General features: G+C 34.0%; 2 protein-coding genes across 4 annotated transcripts; both read left to right on the forward strand.

The window, feature by feature from the left end:
- Positions 1 to 2,077: 2,077 nt before the first annotated feature.
- LOC109018430 lies at positions 2,078 to 2,881 on the forward strand. The gene has a single exon (XM_019000586.2). It carries the CDS (start codon positions 2,250 to 2,252, stop codon positions 2,751 to 2,753), a length of 504 nt encoding a protein of 167 aa, XP_018856131.2. The 5' UTR covers positions 2,078 to 2,249; the 3' UTR covers positions 2,754 to 2,881.
- Positions 2,882 to 5,695: 2,814 nt separating this feature from the next.
- On the forward strand, positions 5,696 to 11,700 carry LOC109021440 (cysteine--tRNA ligase 2, cytoplasmic-like). 3 transcript variants are annotated; one of them, XM_019004058.2, is made up of 9 exons: positions 5,696 to 5,942; positions 7,714 to 7,777; positions 7,951 to 8,112; positions 9,102 to 9,272; positions 9,353 to 9,634; positions 9,730 to 9,855; positions 10,544 to 10,777; positions 10,907 to 11,023; positions 11,098 to 11,698. In XM_019004058.2, the coding sequence occupies exons 1-9, from the start codon at positions 5,773 to 5,775 to the stop codon at positions 11,353 to 11,355; spliced, it is 1,584 nt and encodes a 527-aa protein (XP_018859603.2). In that variant the 5' UTR covers positions 5,696 to 5,772; the 3' UTR covers positions 11,356 to 11,698. The 3 variants fall into 3 exon arrangements, with proteins under 3 accessions (XP_018859603.2, XP_035539959.1, XP_035539960.1); XM_035684067.1 differs by having other exon boundaries at positions 5,855 to 5,942; positions 7,658 to 7,777; XM_035684066.1 differs by lacking the exon at positions 9,730 to 9,855 and having other exon boundaries at positions 11,098 to 11,700.
- Positions 11,701 to 19,601: the final 7,901 nt, after the last annotated feature.

Raw genomic sequence — 19,601 nt, forward strand, 5'->3', positions numbered from 1 at the left:
ATAAACCCATACACCATACACCATAATTTTTTTTATTTTCTTTAATTTTTTTAAAGTTATTTTTGGTTTTATTATTCTTAAAATAATTAAATTATTCTACTCATAATTCATATACCATATATTTGATAAGAAAATAAAATTAAAGAAATCATAAAAAAGATGGTGTGTGGTGTATGAGACTTAGGAATAGAATTTTTCTTTGTAATAATATTAAGTTTTAATATTTAATCCACATTGTATGCAATACCGGTTTTGCGAATACCAAATTACAACAAAACCTGGAGGAAATAATGCTTGAGTTGAGGTGAAATGTAACTGGAGAGAAAAATTGGATGAAAGAGGAGAGAAAGAGATAGAGAGAAGAGCGAGGGAAGGAGAGAGGTAATTTGATGGAAAAATTATAAAATATTGATTTGATTATTTTACATTGACTCTCCAAATATGACTAGGGACTTTAAATTATTGTAGGTCAAAGTTTCACAAATATATATTTAGCTAGTCCAATGCAAAAGTTTTAATTCAAAAATAGCTAAAATTTGGACTTAATTAGCATTTGACTAGTTCTATACAAATGTTCTAAGAATCAATTTCGATAAGAAGGAAGCTAATTGCCTTGGAAGTATTGGGTTGCAATAAAATAAAACCATAGACAAAGCCTTAAAATTTATACCTTTTTATGTGAAAAAAGTATTAAATAATCTTAAGATATGGATATATTAAAATTTTATCTTATCGCAAAATATCGTGTGATTAAAATTATTTATGTAAGTAATAATTATTTATGACATGATATATTGCGATGGGTTGAAACTATTAAGGCATCGTTTGTACTCACAGTTCATTTTAACTCATTTCATTACTATTTATTATTATTCAGTAATTTAACTTATAAATTTCACTACTATTTATAATTTATCTCATTATTATTTACAACCTATCTTAATTTATTTCAACTCATTTTTAAATCTAAACGACACCTTACTTATCCGTATTTCAACTACCTCGTAGGTTTTTTTTTTTTTTTTTTAAATCCAACTACCTCGTAGTTATTCACTTAAATAAAAATATATAGGATTCTTTAAATTATTACCTACCTCTTTTACAGTGTAACATTTGAATTATTAATTCAGTAAAAGTGAAATCCGATAACAAAATAATAAATTATCACCTAAAACCCGTGCGATAAAAAAAGAAAATGATGAGACAAAATAAACAGTAAATAAATAGTTAAAATTTTATGAGTGTCTGTTTTATTTGAGGAGATTTATGCCCGTATAAAGAGCACTACTCTTAGGTCCATTTGGATGATAAAAATATTTTTATCTTATTTTATCTTATTATTATAATTTTATTAAATTTTTACACAAAAATATAAGAAAAAGGTAAAATCATTTAAAAAAAAATGGACAAAGTTAAGATGACTACACTACTTCTCATTTGATTGTAAAGCATGTAACCCGAGGAATTGGCACATGTTTTTTTTTACTCTATCATTGTTTTTCAAAGAAATTGTCTAAAATTTGTATATTTGAAGACTATATTTAACTTGAATATTATATACAATATTATCATATGTAAATCTCATTAGAACTGTTACATACACAAAAAAATTATATAAAGTAAGTCTATAAATTGATGTGAATTCATAAAATCTGTTAGATCTATTTTATAATAAAAATAATTTTATAATTTGACATATCACATTAACTCACATTAGTTTGTAAATTTATTTTTATGTAATCACTTTGTGACTAAAGTGTTTTTCACATCACATACTGCACATATAATTTTTTAATTTTTTTATTAAATATATAATGTATAGATGATGATTAGTAGAAAAATTTAATTAGTTTAAAAAGAATAAAATAAATAAATTTAAAATAAAAATAAAAATAAGTGTTACGTGCAAAAATAACAGTAGAAACTCATCATATATTCGAAGTTCAAACTTCAAAAGTCACATTAAGGAGCTCCACCCGGGGTTGTAACGGCTAGCTAGCAGCATTTATTGCTTTATATCATAGTATAAGTCCAAAATGCAACCGACCAACCCCATCTTTTTACAGCTCGGCTCCCCACCAAAACATCAGATCCGCCTAAATCATTCACCTTTTTGCTATCCTTAAAAAGCTTCGATCCCTTCCCATGGCTGAAAGCAAGCCCCATCCAACCTTTCTGCAACCAGAAAGAGTGTTTCCCCGAACCCCATCTAATTTCTCTCTTACTTCACCGAGTTTGCACCACGTAAAATGCCCAGAAAAGGACCCATTCTCCAAAAGGTCTCAAATCTTCTCAAGTTCTCCGTTTTCATTGCCAAAATGAGAAAACCAGCTATCCCAAAACTCCTCTTTCTTATAAGGAAAGCAAGAAGGGTCAAGAAGTTAAAGCTTCTCAAACATTACAACTATGGATTTCTGGAGGAGTACCAGTTCTCTCCTTCAAGCACTCCCCTCATTCATTACCGCAGAAATTACCACTTCAAGAACAGAAGGCCTCGAGATATCTATTCCATGTTCTTTCTCTGTAGATGTTTGGGTAGTTTGAGAGCTCATGATCAGGAGGAGGATGCAGACTGCACATTAGAATCTCTGCCTGCTTTTCCTGTCATAAAAGATCATGACATTGCAGTAGGGAAGTTAATCCTGGAGCCATTGGGTTCGTGTGATGAAGAAGATACCGTCGATCTGAGGGCTGAGAGGTTTATTCGAAGGTTCTACGAAGAGATGAGAATGCAGAGGCAAGAATCAATTTAGCAAACCCAACGAAGTGCTGGACATGATATTGGATTTTACGCAAAAGGGAAAACAAAGTGATGGAAAAACCAAAATAGGAATTATTGAATTTGTTGTAATTTCTTTTTGCTTAATATTTTTTTTTTAAATTTTATTGTTGTCTATATTCTCCACATGATTTTTGGAGATTGTGGAGATGAGTTTTGATTTGGATTTTGAATAAATTTTTATTTATATTCTAATTAATTTTAAACATTTTACAATCTGTATTTTTAATTAGTACAAATAAGATGTGCATGTCATTATAAACATTTGAGTACTTTTGCTTATAAGTTAGGTGTGGAAAACACACTCTTTACATCATTGATAATATTTAATTTGTAAGAAATTTAAATTATAAATTTTTCTTATAAATCAAGTTTTGCCGTATCAATAATATAGAAGATATGTTTTACACGCTGACTTGTAAATATAATTTTTTAAAATATTTTAATCGCAAAAACTTCTTTAATATGTATTGGTTATTGCCGTTGGGAGGATGAAAGCAAGTGGTGGAGAGCAAAGCTAGAGAGATCATGCACTTTTTCATTTTAGGTCAATGGCTTTATTCTTTTGTGCCATAGATTGCTGTTTGTTAATTGCTCATAAAAAGATGATCAAGACCACTTTAATCTTCTTTCATTATGGATGAGTACCGAATAAATGAATCATTCGAAAAACCCTAATAATTAGTAAATGGACTTGACACGAGTAAACCTAATTCGTACTATTTTTTTTTTAAATAATGCTATATATAAATTCATGACTTACAAATATTATCACTCTTTTAAAAGACAATTAGACTTGAAGTTTTTTAAAAGAAATAATTACATAAAAGTAAATTTACAAAATAACGTATTTTTATGTGATCTGTTAGATTTACTTTACGATAAAAGTAATTTTATTTTTATAAGATTCCGTTGTAGTTAAAATATTTTTCTTTAAAAAATGTTAGTTTGTCAACTCATTTTGACCGCTCGTGTATTTAATTTTTTTTTATTTAATAGTTAAGAAATTGATTTTTTAATGTATTGATATATATCTTTTATTTTTAAAAAATAAAAAAAATAAATTTATATTAGACGGCACGATCAGCCCGTTATTACTGGGCTGCAGCCAAGATGACTTTTTTCTTTTCCAAACATATATATACTTTGGTACTATAAATTACAGTTGGAGAGTTTGAAGAAGTCAAGGAACTGAAGCCTAATATCTTGTACACATGTTAAAGTTTGATTGGTTAGACGTTAAAGCACGCGTAAAGCAATGAAGGGGGAGAGTTTGAGAAGTGAAAGAACTCAGCCTAATAACTGCATAAAGGTGGAGAGTCTTGAGATTGTGTAATACTCCTCTTGGTTTTCTCATTCATGAAGTGAACTTCCATGAGTTATGATGACAATATTGCTTGCTGGGAAAACATTCCCTTCATCTTGAGACAATTTCGGGAATTTTAAGCTTCTTTCGATTGTTTTGATGTACAGCTGGTGTTAGTTTCGTGTACTTTGTTGAGATCCAAAGTCGTTTGTTTCGTTACCAATGCACGCACGTGCGGGCCTGCAAGACACAGCCCTGATACCCCCATCTGTACATGTGACGTGTCATTACTCTATGAACTCGTTTTAGACCCAATTTACAGTTTTTTTTTATTTTTATATACAAAGAGATGAGAAGTTTCGAACTAAGTTTTTTATTTCATTTACGCCCATTTTTTAATATAATTCATTATTTACATATTCATAATTGGTGATATAATTGAAAGTTTAGATAAAAGTTACATTTTTTTTTTAGATTTGTAAATAAAATTTTCCTTATAAATATGGTACCTTATTTTATTTTTTTCGGCCTGACTAAAGGATTTGGGCTCTTTCGTGTTGGCCCAACACTGTTGGGTCCTGGGCTTGCCTTAAAAACTTATAACCGCGACCTCACAGATCTTAAATTTGGATCCAAGATCGTAACCAAACTTTATTTTAATTAATTCTGATGCTTAGATGTTAAACGATTGTCTTAAGATTCCGTTTGGATAATGGAGTGTTTTGAAAATAATTCACTATTATTTTTTATTTTTTATTTTTATTATTATTTTTTATTTTTTTATTACTATTTATAGAATATCTGAAATCATTTTATCACTATCCAAACGCAATTTAAATTCTCAAAATCCAATAGAAATCAACACTTTTATTTTCGGATTTTAGGATGCAAAATCCGGCATCGGCGGGTCTAGCCGATGATTCAAAAGCGGATCACTCATATGAATGCTTAGATTTCTATTTCCGGCCAGTAGAGTAAGCCAATTTAAGCTATTATAGAAGCGGTATTCGAAATTGACACCATACCATAGCATGTCTCCGAAATAAGGTAGAACATACTTAACGCAACCACTTCCTTGGTCGGAGGTTGTGAAAAACTTGTCACATTTTGTATTTTATTATTTAATTGCATAAATTATCAATAAACTAAACGATTTGTTATTCTTTGCTTATTTACAAATCATTCCATATCACATAAGAGAATGCATGTAAAAGGATAATAATTGAAATAACGATGAATAAAATTTCTCAAATTTAATTAATTTTTTAATGAAAATTTAATTACTCAATAACTTTCATATGTCGTTTAATCACTCACAAGAAGCTTCTAAAGTATTGATTTCTTATGCTAAATATTTATTAGAATAATTTAATTAGCATTCTATTAATGAAATTGGTTGTATAATCAATCACATCAATAAAATACATAAAAAATATATAAAAATGACCGTACGTAGTTGATGAAATTGATAGGCAGATCAAGTAAAATAGAATTGGAAGCAGGCGATCCTTTCAATTCGCGTGCAATTTACGGCGAATCTATTCCTAAATAATTTTTTTTTTTATTAGGTTTGTGGTTTTACTATTTGGTTACTTACAAATACGATCGAATCCTTGCGCTGCAAACAAACGCAGGGAGAGTAGCGAGACTGTGAGAGAGTGGAGGAGCGGGAGTTTTGTGAGGAGGGATGGCGAATGAGGAGGAATTTCGTGTGTACAACTCCATGACTCAGCAGAAGGAGATCTTCAAGACGCACGAGCCGGGGCGTGTTGGCATGTACGTCTGTGGCGTCACTGCCTACGACCTCAGCCACCTCGGTCACGCTCGCGCTGCCGTCAATTTCGACGTCCTTTTCAGGTTATTCTCCTTCATTTTCGAGTATCTGATTTCTTCTTTTTGATCTGTTACGAATGGTTTGACAATTAGAATGTAAGCGTCGACACAGAGACGCGTTGTTGCTAATTTAGTAACTGATCGGACACTTTCAAGCAAGTTGCTGCGAAATGCTGACAATTTTTTTAAAAGATTATTATCAATTTATAATGCCATTTTACAGCATGCAAAGCTTAGCCGGATGGTAAAGCAGCGAGGATTTCATCAGATGTTGCAAAAGCATACTTCTCATTTGCCTTTCTGGATCCACCGAATACTATTTGAGTCATTAAGCAATAATTTTCATTTACGGAGTCTTTGGCTGCAAAAGTTCTGGAAATGATTTTCTGGACCTGAAAAAAACCTCTTCTGCAGCTTGAATGCAATCATAGAACTTATGGGTTCTGCGCACCCATTTAAATTTTTTATTTTTATTTTTTATCTGTAAACAAATTTTATTATAGCCCATTTAATAAACACTTTGATCAATGATACAGTATTTTCATGCTGTGTATAACTACTTTTATCTATTACATTTTATTTACAAAATATTTAAAATCACTTCATTACCCAAACGTATTCTAATCACCACGTGACTTCAATGGAGTGTGCTTTCATGCTGTACACGTGACTTCAATGGAGTCTGCTTCCTCTGGCTTGGTTAACCCATTGAAGGACCTTACCAAGAAAACTTAGGACTTGCAGCCGGTTTTTATGGGTAGGAGCCCTTGGGTCCAAATAAAATATATGGGTTGGTTCCACAAGGCCCAACTGGTCCACCCTCATGTCCATCTCTGCCAAGTCGTTTGCACTGAATAACTCTATTTTTTAGCCCATGCTTTTGCCTCATCTCCATTTTTGTTTACTATTGTACCCGTGCCCTGCATTTTTCTACTTGAATTAGGTATGCCCAACGGCGGACCTACGTTATGTTATCTAAAATTTTTATTTATAAAGAATTCAAAATATACCTTATATTTTATTTATAATTCTATAAATATAGCAAATGCCCCTTAAAAAAATTTACAATCCCCATATATTCTCTAAAATTTTCTAAAATTTTAACATATCTAGAAATGTATTTATCCAATTTCTTTCCAATAGTTCCGAAATTTTGTATAATTTTTATATATTATTTATTTTTAAGGATATGGTCCCACTAAAATTAAATTAAAATTAAGTTTAAGAAAAATAATAAACTTATTAATATAGATCTCAAAGTTTTTTGTTATACAATATTAGACTTCTTAATATGGAATCAAAAGTGAAAATATAAGAAAAATCATTTAAGGTTGATGATTTACATGAAAAATAGTTGAGAGGTTTTATCCTAGTCTAGACTTTATTGAGTAAAATTTTTTTATTTAAGGTCTCAATTATAACATTATATACTTTTATGTGATACGAAATTATCTATATTTTACAAGAAACTTGATAAACTAGAATGAAAGATGATCTTCTAAAAGATCACTTGATAATTTCTATAAAAAAAAATAAATTCTAAATATTTCATTACAAAAATAATAATAGATTAATATTATTCCATGAAACATGATTATCATAAAAAATTTGAAACATATATTAAGTTTTGTTTTTTAAAATTTTATTTCTATGTATATGGAGCAAATTATTGAGATTAATTTTATATATAGTATATTTTTTAATTTCTTTTTATTTTATATAAACGTGTCACACAATAGAAAAGTTGGCGATGAGGAAGCTGGTGACTTGATCACCTTGGAATTGAACCCTGCAGATACTTACAGCACTTGGGCTATCAAGTTACTTACGTGCGGAATTTCACTGATGTTGATGACAAGGTGAGGATAATAAATTTTGGGATTTGAGTAATGTGTTTTATTTAAAATGTTGTAATAAAACATGTTCAAAGCCCAGGAAAAAGATATTTATGTTGAAACCCATGGTAGTTAATTATATATTCCTTGGGTCCTTAATGCTTATCTGGAAACTGCTAACATCTTGATTTATGCAGATATTTCGTAGAGCAAATGAGCTTGGGGAAGAACCCTTAAGTTTAAGTAACCGTTTTTGCGAAGAATATCTTGTCGACATGGCTGATCTTCAGTGCCTCACTCCAACCCATCAGCCTCGCGTTTCTGATCACATGGAACAGATAAAGGATATGATAACTCAGGTTATATCCCTGCCACCGGCCTCAATTTGTCCGATACATGTAGGGAAATTCTGATAACAGACAAAACACACAACTAGAGAGTACGTTTCTGGAAAATAGAACTCTTCTGTTGAATATACATCACAAAGTGGCATGGCGTTGCTTTTAATTTACTTTTTCTGGCATGCATGCAACACACCCAGTGTTTGTCAAAATGAATTGTGTCCATATGCTTGAATTTTTATATCTACACAGTACTATCTGGGTCTTTTTTTTTCAAATGTAATATGTGAATTCCTAATTTCTAAAAATTAATAAACTGGTATTCATCTGAATAAAGATGATCAAATGATTACAACTGTAGTTTTAAAATAAATTTTTGCCAACTAATCCGCCCTTTTTATTACTATAAAATTGGCTACTTAACTCCAATTACATACTTGGATTAATGAGGTAAGTTAATATTTGAATATAGTGGATAAACTGCATGTGTGTAGTAGTGGTGTACGGAGCTGGGGCATAGTGCATTATTGGGGTAGAAATTACTAGATATCAGTAAAAAGTTCACATCTTTGTGGAATAAAAACAACAAAATAAAAGAAAAAGATATTTATTACATTATGAAGTCAAATTGAGCTGGACTTAACCTGCCAGAAAAGCCTGTTACACTATTTGATAAAGGACTAAATATGGGACCTTGAATATCCAAGATGGAGGAAGTATACATATAATTGTAGTTTATTTCTGTTGCATTCTTCACCCCTTCCCTTGTTGAGCCCAATAATGTGGTTATGGCACATGCATGTATCTAGTTCAATCTTGCTTTGCTCACTCAAAGCTGGCATATGAGTTCCTGGTTTGAATTAATTTGTTTTCTTTGGGAGTATTATGGGAATAGTGTGAATTTGAAAATTGGAAATTGCCTTTGCTTTGGTGTAGTGACTCCTTCATGATGCGGATTTATCTATGCTTTATTTATTTTAATAATATATTACGGGTGTATTTTGCAGATTATCAACAATGATTGTGCGTACTTGGTTGATGGAGATGTATTTTTTGCTGTTGATAAATCCCCAAATTATGGCCAGTTATCTGGGCAGAAATTGGAAAACCACAGGGCTGGTGAACGAGTTGCTGTTGACTCAAGAAAGCGTAATCCAGCTGACTTCGCATTGTGGAAGGTGTAAAAAGCTTTGCAATTGACATTATCTTTAAGTCTTCTTGATATGAATCAATACCAGATATTCTTTAATAATTACAGGGTGCAAAACCTGGCGAGCTAAGTTGGGACAGTCCATGGGGTCCTGGAAGACCGGGGTGGCACATAGAATGCAGTGCAATGAGTGCTCATTACCTTTCCTTCCGATTTGATATTCATGGTGGTGGAATTGATTTGATCTTTCCACATCATGAAAATGAGATTGCACAGACCTGTGCTGCTTGCCAAGAGAGCCGTGTGAGTTACTGGATGCATAATGGGCATGTCACTAATAACAATGAGAAAATGTCCAAGTCATTGGGTAATTTCTTCACAATTCGTGAGGTAAAGTGGGGCTAAACACTTGGTAATGCTTCTACTAAATTTTCTGTCTGCAGTCTCGTATGAGTATCTGCAATTAATAATAAACGGTCTTGTAGATAACTCAACGGTATCATCCACTGGCTTTGAGACATTTTCTGATAAGCGCACACTATAGATCTCCTCTCAATTATACAGTCTCACAGCTGGATGGTGCATCAGATGCTGTTTATTACATATATCAGGTTTCAAGCTTGTCCTAATTTCCACAATTTTCATCTGGGTCTCTGCTAATTCGCTAATTTCCACAGATGGATCACCTTTAGTTGATTTTTTCATACATTCAGGTTTTCATGATGTGTGTGCATGCAGGTGAATGCATGTGCGCTGTTTGTAGCTTGAGTTTTTAATTGTACTGGATTTTGAGTCGATTCAACCCCTTAAAGTTGATAGAACAACAGTAATTTAATTTCTCTACTGCGTGATGAAGTTCTAGAGCCATTCTGCCTAGATACTTTAGTTAATGATTTTGCCCTTTTTTATCCCCTTTCTTTTTTTGTCTTATTTTTTAAGGACATTTTGCTGTTTGGTCAAATTGACAGGGATGATGACTAGATGTTAAGCCGTTAAACCTGGATCTTTCTCGGCCAATATAGTTTGGTTTGTTGTGTGAGATTTACAAACACCCTTTAAAAGATCCAGGTTTAACGAACGGAAGGTAGAACTAGAATAATTCTGGTTAATGACATGTATAGAGCTAATACTAATCTATTTAGAATGTAGGTGTACGGATTCTATCTGATTCCTTGTTTTCCAAAGTTAATGTGCTGAAATATTATCTCTTCTGCTTTGATATTATTTACTATGTTTTGAATTTATCGACACAGAAGGCATATAAACTGTATAGCTGATCCGTTATCTTGTGATTGTTAGACTTTGCAAGACTGTGAAGATGCTTTATCCCCATTTCAAGAAGGAAGCCTCAAGGAGGTGCCAGAACAGAAAGGCAAAACAGCGCGGGTTACTTCTGCTGCCCAAGAGTGCATCAGTAACCTACGCAGTGAGTTTCAGACTAAAATGTCAGATGACTTGAACACTGCACAGATATTGACTGTTGCTTTTCAAGAAGCCTTGAAGTTCATAAACAGTTCTTTGAACACGCTCAAGGTACATGTTTGGAACCAGTTCCAACAGGGATATGATATTTATATGATGTGCTAGCTAGGCCTTTATTTCTCTTTGTTCTTTGCTGATTTGTATGTGAAATGAGAGATGATCCGTTTTGATATTTTCCAGAAGAAGCAACCGAAGCAACAACAGTTATCGATGATTGAGTCTCTTATCGCAGTGGAGAAAGAAGTTAAAGAAGTTCTTAATATTCTAGGGTTACTATCCTCTTCCACGTACTTGGAGGTGATATTATTTCTGGCCTTTGCTTAATAAATCCATTGAAGTATACGATATAGAAGTTGCTTTCCACTTGACAGGTTCTGGAGCAATTAAAGGACAAGGCTTTGAAGAGAGCAGGGTTAGTGGAAAATGATGTGTTGCATCTGATTGAAGAAAGAACTCTAGCAAGGAAAAACAAGGATTTCTCGAAGAGTGATCAGATCAGGGCTGATTTAACTGTGAAGGGCATTGCGCTGATGGATGTGGGAGATGAAACTATTTGGAGACCATGTGTCCCAGTTGAACAGGAACGTAATGCCCTGCCAGTTGAACAAACAGCCAGCACCACTGACTGAAAAAGAAAGTCACATCCATTTAACAGTAACATGAGATGCTGAACTGATCACTGGTACAGTTTTAATGTAAGTTTGTCATAATGTTGTAACATTAATAACTGGCCATCTCAAGTTTATATGACCCGGACCCCCAGAGGCTGTGTGACCAAGAGCCAGGGGGGTCTTAAATATAAAGCAATGTGCCCTTATATATTATGACCATATACATACTTAAAACGGCCTTTGGCTGCTTATACAGATCAAGTTTAAAAGCCGATCAATTTTCATTAGTCTAGTAGGTCATGTAGTTTGGTTCTGATATTCTCGGGATGAAATTGCATTATATTCATGTTGATTTCTATTATGTAATTTGCGGAGGGGGCCAAGGATCAGAATCGATCAATTCCACGCACGTACAGGAGGTTGATGAAAAACATAATCAATTCCATGTGTGTATATGTATATCTTGCTACTCATTCAGCTTAATTTACTGCCCAGTCTGTCTAGGCGAATCATGTAAACAATGTCTAATATTTTTGTGATCATTAGCATGATCTCCAAAACTTTCTGTAAAATAGATGAGTTGCAAGTGTGCCCTGCGCTCTCGGCCGGAATAGATCTGGTACGTGTTTACTCAAAAAATAGGCAATGGTCCGGATGGGTTGGTTAATGGGGGGCCGGGCAATATTTATCGGCATGGATGCTCCAATATTAATAGAAAAATGCTGTGGACAACCGGGCTGCGTCCTCGCCGCGGCCTCGCATCCGACGTGGCAAAAAAACAAAACGACACCGTTTTGTTTTTTGCCTTTCTCATTTCCAAGGGGTCCTCGTGGGTGAAGGGACGATTCAAAGATCCCTACTTTCTCATTTCGGTCTGCCTTCTCCAAGCCGCACATGAAACCTCTCTTCGTCTTCTCATTTCGTTCTGTTCTTTGGGCTTTAACAACCCCCAATAATATCCGGCCACATCAACAATACTCCATGGCATATTATGGAACTTCTCACATTCGATAAAATTAACATAAGTGAAGCAGTCCTTGTCCAATTTGTAGTAAACTCTGGAAACCCATTCTGAAGAGGAAATTTCAAGAAGCTGAAAACGATTTAAAAAAAAAAGAAGTCAAATTTTAGTTTCCTCACCTTTCTAAGCAGCCAAACAGACACAAAAAAAAAATCACATATGTTCTCAATATTTCAGCCCCTAACGACGAGTGTACGAAACAGCTAATGAGGACTTCTGGTTGTAGTGTGCTGGTGAGAGATTTACATCTCCCTGGATCTCTTGTGGGAATGAAGAAGACGTTGGTGTTCTACCGAGGAAGGAAGAGCTTCTGTCTTGTTCTTCTTCTCCTGTAAGTGTTTGCCCAAATGACCTATTGAGAGAAAAATCACTCTGTCGTCGATGACCTCCAAACTCATTTTCTTCTTCATGTTTAAGGAGGATAAAGATCCCAGTATTTTTAAAGGCATGTACCTGCAATTGCTAAAAGTTTTGGGAGAGATGGTCTTGGGCGAATTTTTAGAGTTTTGGAGAGGGTCTTGGGCAACTGGGCAAGGCCGCGAGGTTCTGGAAGGGGAGGGTCAAGTTCTGCTTTTTTTTTTTTTTTTAATTCATTAAAGCTGATCTGGCATGCGCGGGGACGCAGCGGGGACGCAACCCCGGTTGCCCCCAGAAGAACTGTGTAGAACGCTTGGGCTCTTCCCAAAGGAACCAAATAGCTAGCGTGTTAGGTGCTTTGGTGATGGATAGCTTATTTGACAATTAATGTTTTTGTTGCTTGTAATTAGATGTTAGTTGCAAATAATGGGTTAGATTGATATATAATTATCATTATTTTACATTGAGGGTATCAAATTAGAATTCTAATATATAGTTCGATCTAGCTATATATAGGCCTCGTTACGATATATAATAGGTCTTCTCATTTTAATTGAGGTTATTATTTGAATTCCATTAATTTTAACAATGACTTGCAATTAACAAAATTCTAATTTCATTTCAATACGTAACGTATATATATATAGGCCAGAGAGACCCTTGCCTGACATGATATATATTAGTTCATGAGTTGATGGGCCACAAATGCAAACAACTCATGCAAAGAACGCTGTGAAACTTTTTTGTCTTTCTAGCTAGCTAGTGTTTTATTAATTTTTGCAATCTACGATGTATTTGTAGCTAGTACGATGATCGGCCTACACCTTTGATGCATGTGTGATTGATTAATGAAATTACCTAGACGAATCAGTCCCCCGGAAATAGTACTGAAAACACTTTCTTTCTTTCTTTTTTCTGATCTCACTTTGGAGGTACATCGTACCTCTCATGATCTCTCTCGTGTCTGTAAAATTATATTTGCAAGGCGTGTCATCATTTTTGGTTGCAAAAAGTTCCTTATGAAGCCATTCGGGATCCCATCGATCGGTACACATTGAGTTCTGCTTGTCTTCTTTGTTAAAGTTGAACCCTAGTCTAGACTGCTGGAAAACAAAGGATAAAGCAGGCCCACAAAGACAAGGTAAAAGACATGTTATTGTGAAGGCTTCTGCATTTATTCAAAAGGAGAAAGAGTGGGGGAGTTGTCCTATTGTCCTTAACAATGTGTCATACATGAGTCATGGCCTGCTTTGAATTAGAGTCTTGAGTACTGATGGAAACTTAATTAATTAAGTTCTTACAGCAGGAGTACTTTGTGTCATGCATGTATTCCATGTTCATTTACTACACATCCAGTAGTACCTGTTGTCGGCAACATGGTGTTTCTTTCAATTTGGCGTATCATTAACGGTTGAAACAGTATCATGACTAAACTATTCATGTCCACAAACGTCAATAGATATTAATGTAGAGTTTACTTTCTCATGACTTGAGACTTTCGAATTCAAATGTGAATTGGAACCGTTACTTCAGCTTATTGGACCGTAAAATACAAGGTGAGGATGAATTATGCTACCTAACTAAATGTTTCCCTGATGCTGAGAACGAAAAAAAATTAATTAGGAGTATTAATCTTGACAACATGAGACGATCCATCTCATGATCAGTTTGAATATTGTATGCATCCTTGGGCTGTGATTGATAAAGAAATAAACTTAATTTCAATTTTAATTCTTTTGGTTGACAAGGCACGCTCAGATGACTTTCGTTTTAAACCTCATCTAGCCTCTTATAGAGTGGCTTCACAGCTTCTGGATTAGCTAATATTAATTAATATTTATACTCAATGATCAATTAATCATGTCAAAATCAAAGACTTATATGTATGTGTGTGTGCATATATATATATATATATATTAGACATCTAGCTAGCTATGATATATATGAAAATATTACTTTAATTTGGAAGCTGGAAACCTCAAAGAAAAAGCTCGGACATGCACATGACTTTAATCCGCGCAGAAGTTTTTGAATTTGATCTCTATAATGAATAAAAATACTTTGCTTAGATCATCACAAGGAGTTGTGAATGTGACCTGCATGCAGATCGAGAAATTAGAGAGAGTCGTCCATGCATGGGACCCAGAAGCTGACTATCTTCTCCTTTAGGGATTCAATTTCACTCTGGTTGATCAGTCCAGGGGTAAACTTCTAGAGTCTTTTTTCATAAGATCGATCTCTACCTTTTTTGGATACGATTTTCTTGCATTATGTGCAAGAGAAATGGTGGGTTTCAAATTTGCTTTCAATCTGAACAGGTGAACTTTTTCAAAAAAAGGGGGAAAATATAATTAGTATTACTTATATATGTACGTACGTCTTGGAGGCAAAGAATATTATTCATAGAACTTTCTTAACCAAGATCATGTGTCATACTTATATATATATATATTTGAATAAAATAATTAACAATTGGATTGAGATGAGTTCAACAATTAAACACAGCCTTATAATAAATACGCGGCCAAATTCATGACATCATTCATATATTATATAATACCTTACTCGACAGCATATTATATAAACTAATTTATATGATTCCATGGTAATTAATTAATTGTACATATATAATTAGCTGTCCAGAAAGATTATTTAGATGAAAAATGATGAAATCAGTAATTATTCAATTAATATCCTAACATGTGTATAATATGATATATATGCACAGCGAAACTTAGGATAGCACAGGAAAACAAAGGCCGCTAGCTTGAATAAGCAAAAGGCCAGACATCATGAGAAAAAGGGCGGTAAGAGCGTGCAGTATGCGTACTTTCCGGGTCATATATGATCAAAAGGCACGCACTTGGTGACATTGCGAAACATCGGCCTAGTAGTTGATATTAGGTCGAATATCTTACAACAAATTAAAAGACATGAAAGTGCCTATATATATATGATGTGAGATATTGATAAAATGCTTTCACTTTTTGGTACGTACTAGCTAGCTATAGCTAGCTGATCAGCAGAAAATAAAGTATATATCTCCCTATGGTAAATGTGATATAATATTATAATTATTTAGTATATATATATATATATATTTTTTTTTGATATGATAAGCATAATATATAGTACTTAGAGAGTATGATCAATTTCAACAACTGGTTGCAATTTCCATCAGCAATATCTGTTCCAACGTCTGTTCAGCATGCTATATATAGTCTCATGCATGGACCATATTAATTAATTATTAACGGATGCAAATTTCTTTTAGATATTTTCAAGTCCTACCAATTATATTCTTAAATAGTTTTTTTTTCCTACCATATATATGTATACATATTATAGAAATAAGCCTTTTATGGAGAGAAATGATCAATATTTTTATATGATATCAGAGCATGTTAATTTATGACTGATGATGGACTCTTGCGACCTACCCACGATGATGGTACCGGAAATACCGGCCCACACGTAAGTGAGCGTATTGAGAAGTCTTACATGGCTTAGGAACAAACTCATTTTGGGTTTTATAAGGAGTTATCTCACTCCTCTTGTTAAGTCTTTTATGGAGAGAAATATGTGTTTCTATATGGTATCAGAATAGTTTAACCTATGACTGATGATAGACTCCTGTGACATACCCACGATGATGGTACCGGAAATACCGGCCCACACGTGAGGGGGCGTATTGAGAAGTCCCACGTGACTTAGTTAGGAGCAAACTCATCCTGCACTTTATAAAGAGTTACCTCATTCCTTTTATTAGGCCTTTTATGAGGAGAAATGAGTATTTCTATATGGTATCAGAGCAGACTAACCTATGACCAATGATGGGCTCTTGCGATCTACCTACGATGATGGTATCGAAAATACCGACCCACATGTGAGGAGGCGTTTTGAGAAGTCCCACACGGCTTAGGAACAAACTCATCTTGATTTTTATAAAGAGTTACCTCACTCCTCCTATTAGATATTTTATAGAGAGATTGATATTTCTATACATATTATGTTTATACACAGAGACATATTAGATACGTATAATCTATTATTTTAGATATTTTTCCTACCACTGTTGACCTTAATTATAAATTTCTGGCCTGGTGCCATACAACATTCACTACAACAGAATGTGTATTTTGTGACAGAGGAAACTGTCACAAAAAAATGGCAAACCGTCACTAAACATATTTGGTGACGGTTTGAAACCGTCACCATGACCGTCACGTAAAGTGCGTCACAGAAAACATTTGGTGACGGTTTACTGTTCAACCGTCACAAAAAATATTTTTAGTGACGGTTGGAAGTGTTCCGTTCGGTACAACGTTCGAACGTTCCTTTTTTTGTGACGGTTATGAACTGTCACAGAAAATCACGTTCGGACGTACAATTAAACGTTCGGACGTTATACCCGACCCGATTGGCGTTCGAATGAGAGAAGTTGACGTTTGTTGTATATCGTTCGAACGTATCATATTTACGTTCGCATGTTAATGCGTCCGAACGTTAATTACAATAAACGTTCGAATATTTGTTCGAACGTAAACGTAAATGTTCAAACGTAGCGCGTTTAATGTTCGGACGTTATTTCGAATGTAAACGAAGGAGCGTCCGAATGCAAGTTCTTTGTTCGAACGTTAGTCGGTTTAACGTTTGAACGATTCAATTGTATTTACGTTCGAACGTTTGGTACAGTGTGAACCAACGTTCGAACGATTTTTATTTACATTCGAACGTACAGATCAGAAATACTAATTTCATAAAATTTAAAAATAAAATACAAATAGTATCATATTACATACCCAATTAAGAAGTAACAATGTCTTATAAAAGTACAAAATTAGATATTAAAACTAGTCAGAAATATTGATAAAATTTATTTCTTCTTTTTCCCTCGCCCACGGGGATTCTGTTGCAACGACATAACACGCTCCATTTGCACCATCATCTCTCGTTGCACTTGCTCTTGCACTTCACTGCGTATTCTTTCCTCCTGGTCTCTCTGTTGGTCCTGCAAACGCGTCTCTAAATGAGACTGTCGTTCTAAGAGAGACTCTAACTCTTGCTGTCTCGACCTCATATACTCATTCTCACGCCGTGCAGCTTCTAAATCTGCTGTAAGATTATTAATTTGTGAAGCCGATGAGGTTGAGGAGGATGAACATTTATGCTTGATAGATCGTCCCAAACCTCTTGCCATACTAGACTGCGGCCCGAGCACTTGGGTGAATATGTCTATGTCACTAGGAGAGGATTCCGCAGAAGTCGACTGCATCTCCAACATTTTGTTCTGCAATTTAAAAGGTAATGATCGTAAATAATTAGTAACGTATTAAAAGAAATAGAAATAAGAAATAAACTATTAAAATGTTCTATAAAAAATTTATTTAACAAAATTAACACTGCTTACATAATTATCTGCAGCGACAGGATCCATCCACTCACTATGCTCATTAGTGTGAGCAGCAGCATAGACATGAACGAGGGAAAAGTTTTCAGGATCATCACGTTTCTAACAAAGCGACAATATTAGCAATTTTAAAAAGATAATGCTAGTACTTATCAGAAAGAATATCAGGAAAATAAATGAATTCTATAATTTTTTAATTACAATTTTTTCAGCAAGACGGTGGAATGACCTTGAACCGGCACGATGGTGGACAGTCAGAACGGATCTATTCTGTGCATTTGTAGAACTCAAGTGCTACAAAATATATTAAAAATGTTAATTGTAATATGTATACATATAATGTATAAAACGAATATGAATGTAAATAATTTAAAGATATAAATGTAAAATACCTGATAATCTGGAGATGCGAAAAGATCACAACACTTTCTCCAATCATCTAACTTCATCTGCTGAAAAGGAGACTGCGCAGCCTCTTCCAACGTCTCAAACTTCTTGAAGTGGTCATGACATCGTCCTTTGTGACGTCGGAATAGTGTAGCCATCAACTCATTCACGGTTCTCAAATCCTCGCTACGGCTAAAGTCGAGGTCGAATTCATCCTAACAAGGGAATCAGGTAAAAAATATAATAGATTAATCTAAGTGAAAAAAATGTACTGAAAAGTAAACTCACCAGCACACGACTTCGAATGTGCTCCTTAATCTCATTCGGAACATCTCGCCATGAGCGCACATAAAATGGAGCATAAGCTCGAACTACTGTGCCAATATAGGAGGAAAGCGCTGCTGCACTATCATCCACTCCTCCAGTGGAATTATCAGGAATTGTGACCTTCAGTTTATCGTGCCTTTTATTTTTTTCAAGAGAGATTCCACGTGTATAGCCACGACCGCGACGTGCAGATGCATCAACTACATGATAATAATATATATACTATAATTATAATTATATAGTTATTGAGAAAAAATTATTAACTATATATATAATTATCAACGACAATATTTCCTTACTGGTAGGTGTCGACTGGCTGTTGTTCTCTTCTGTGTTAGCTTGATCTTCAGGAACGGATTCCTCGAGTGGGGAGTCCTCAATGGATTCAGGACTTGGACTTGGCGGAGGCACATTTCTTCGTTGTCGTTTTGGCGGCATTCTTTAAAATAATTAATTATATCAAAGAAAATTAATTAGAAGAAATTATGAAAATTTAAGATATTTTATAGTCACCTATATAAATAAAATATTTAGTACTTTTACTCTTCAGATGAATTTTCCATAGTTGTTTCAGAATCTCCATCAATAACATCTTCATCATCATTATCCACCTCCTGCCCGGATTCTGATTCGTATTCATCTTCTGACTCGTCTTGTCCAATTCAATTCTGATACGGCAAATCAAAAAAAATACTACGTTTTGTCCAATTCAATTCTGATACGGCTCGTTTTCTCTTGTTCTTTCCCCGACCTTTGCCAAAA

Source organism: Juglans regia, chromosome 13, assembly GCF_001411555.2.
Source record: "Juglans regia cultivar Chandler chromosome 13, Walnut 2.0, whole genome shotgun sequence".
Taxonomy (NCBI): domain Eukaryota; kingdom Viridiplantae; phylum Streptophyta; class Magnoliopsida; order Fagales; family Juglandaceae; genus Juglans; species Juglans regia.

Excerpts from the sequence above, each read along its gene's own strand:
- LOC109021440 (XM_019004058.2), top strand. The coding sequence starts at position 5,773 with ATGGCGAATGAGGAGGAATTTCGTGTGTACAACTCCATGACTCAGCAG. Across the intron at positions 5,943-7,713 it reads AATTTCGACGTCCTTTTCAG|ATACTTACAGCACTTGGGCT; the intron begins GTTATTCTCCTT and ends TGAACCCTGCAG. Across the intron at positions 7,778-7,950 it reads TCACTGATGTTGATGACAAG|ATATTTCGTAGAGCAAATGA; the intron begins GTGAGGATAATA and ends TGATTTATGCAG.
- LOC109018430 (XM_019000586.2), top strand. The coding sequence starts at position 2,250 with ATGCCCAGAAAAGGACCCATTCTCCAAAAGGTCTCAAATCTTCTCAAG.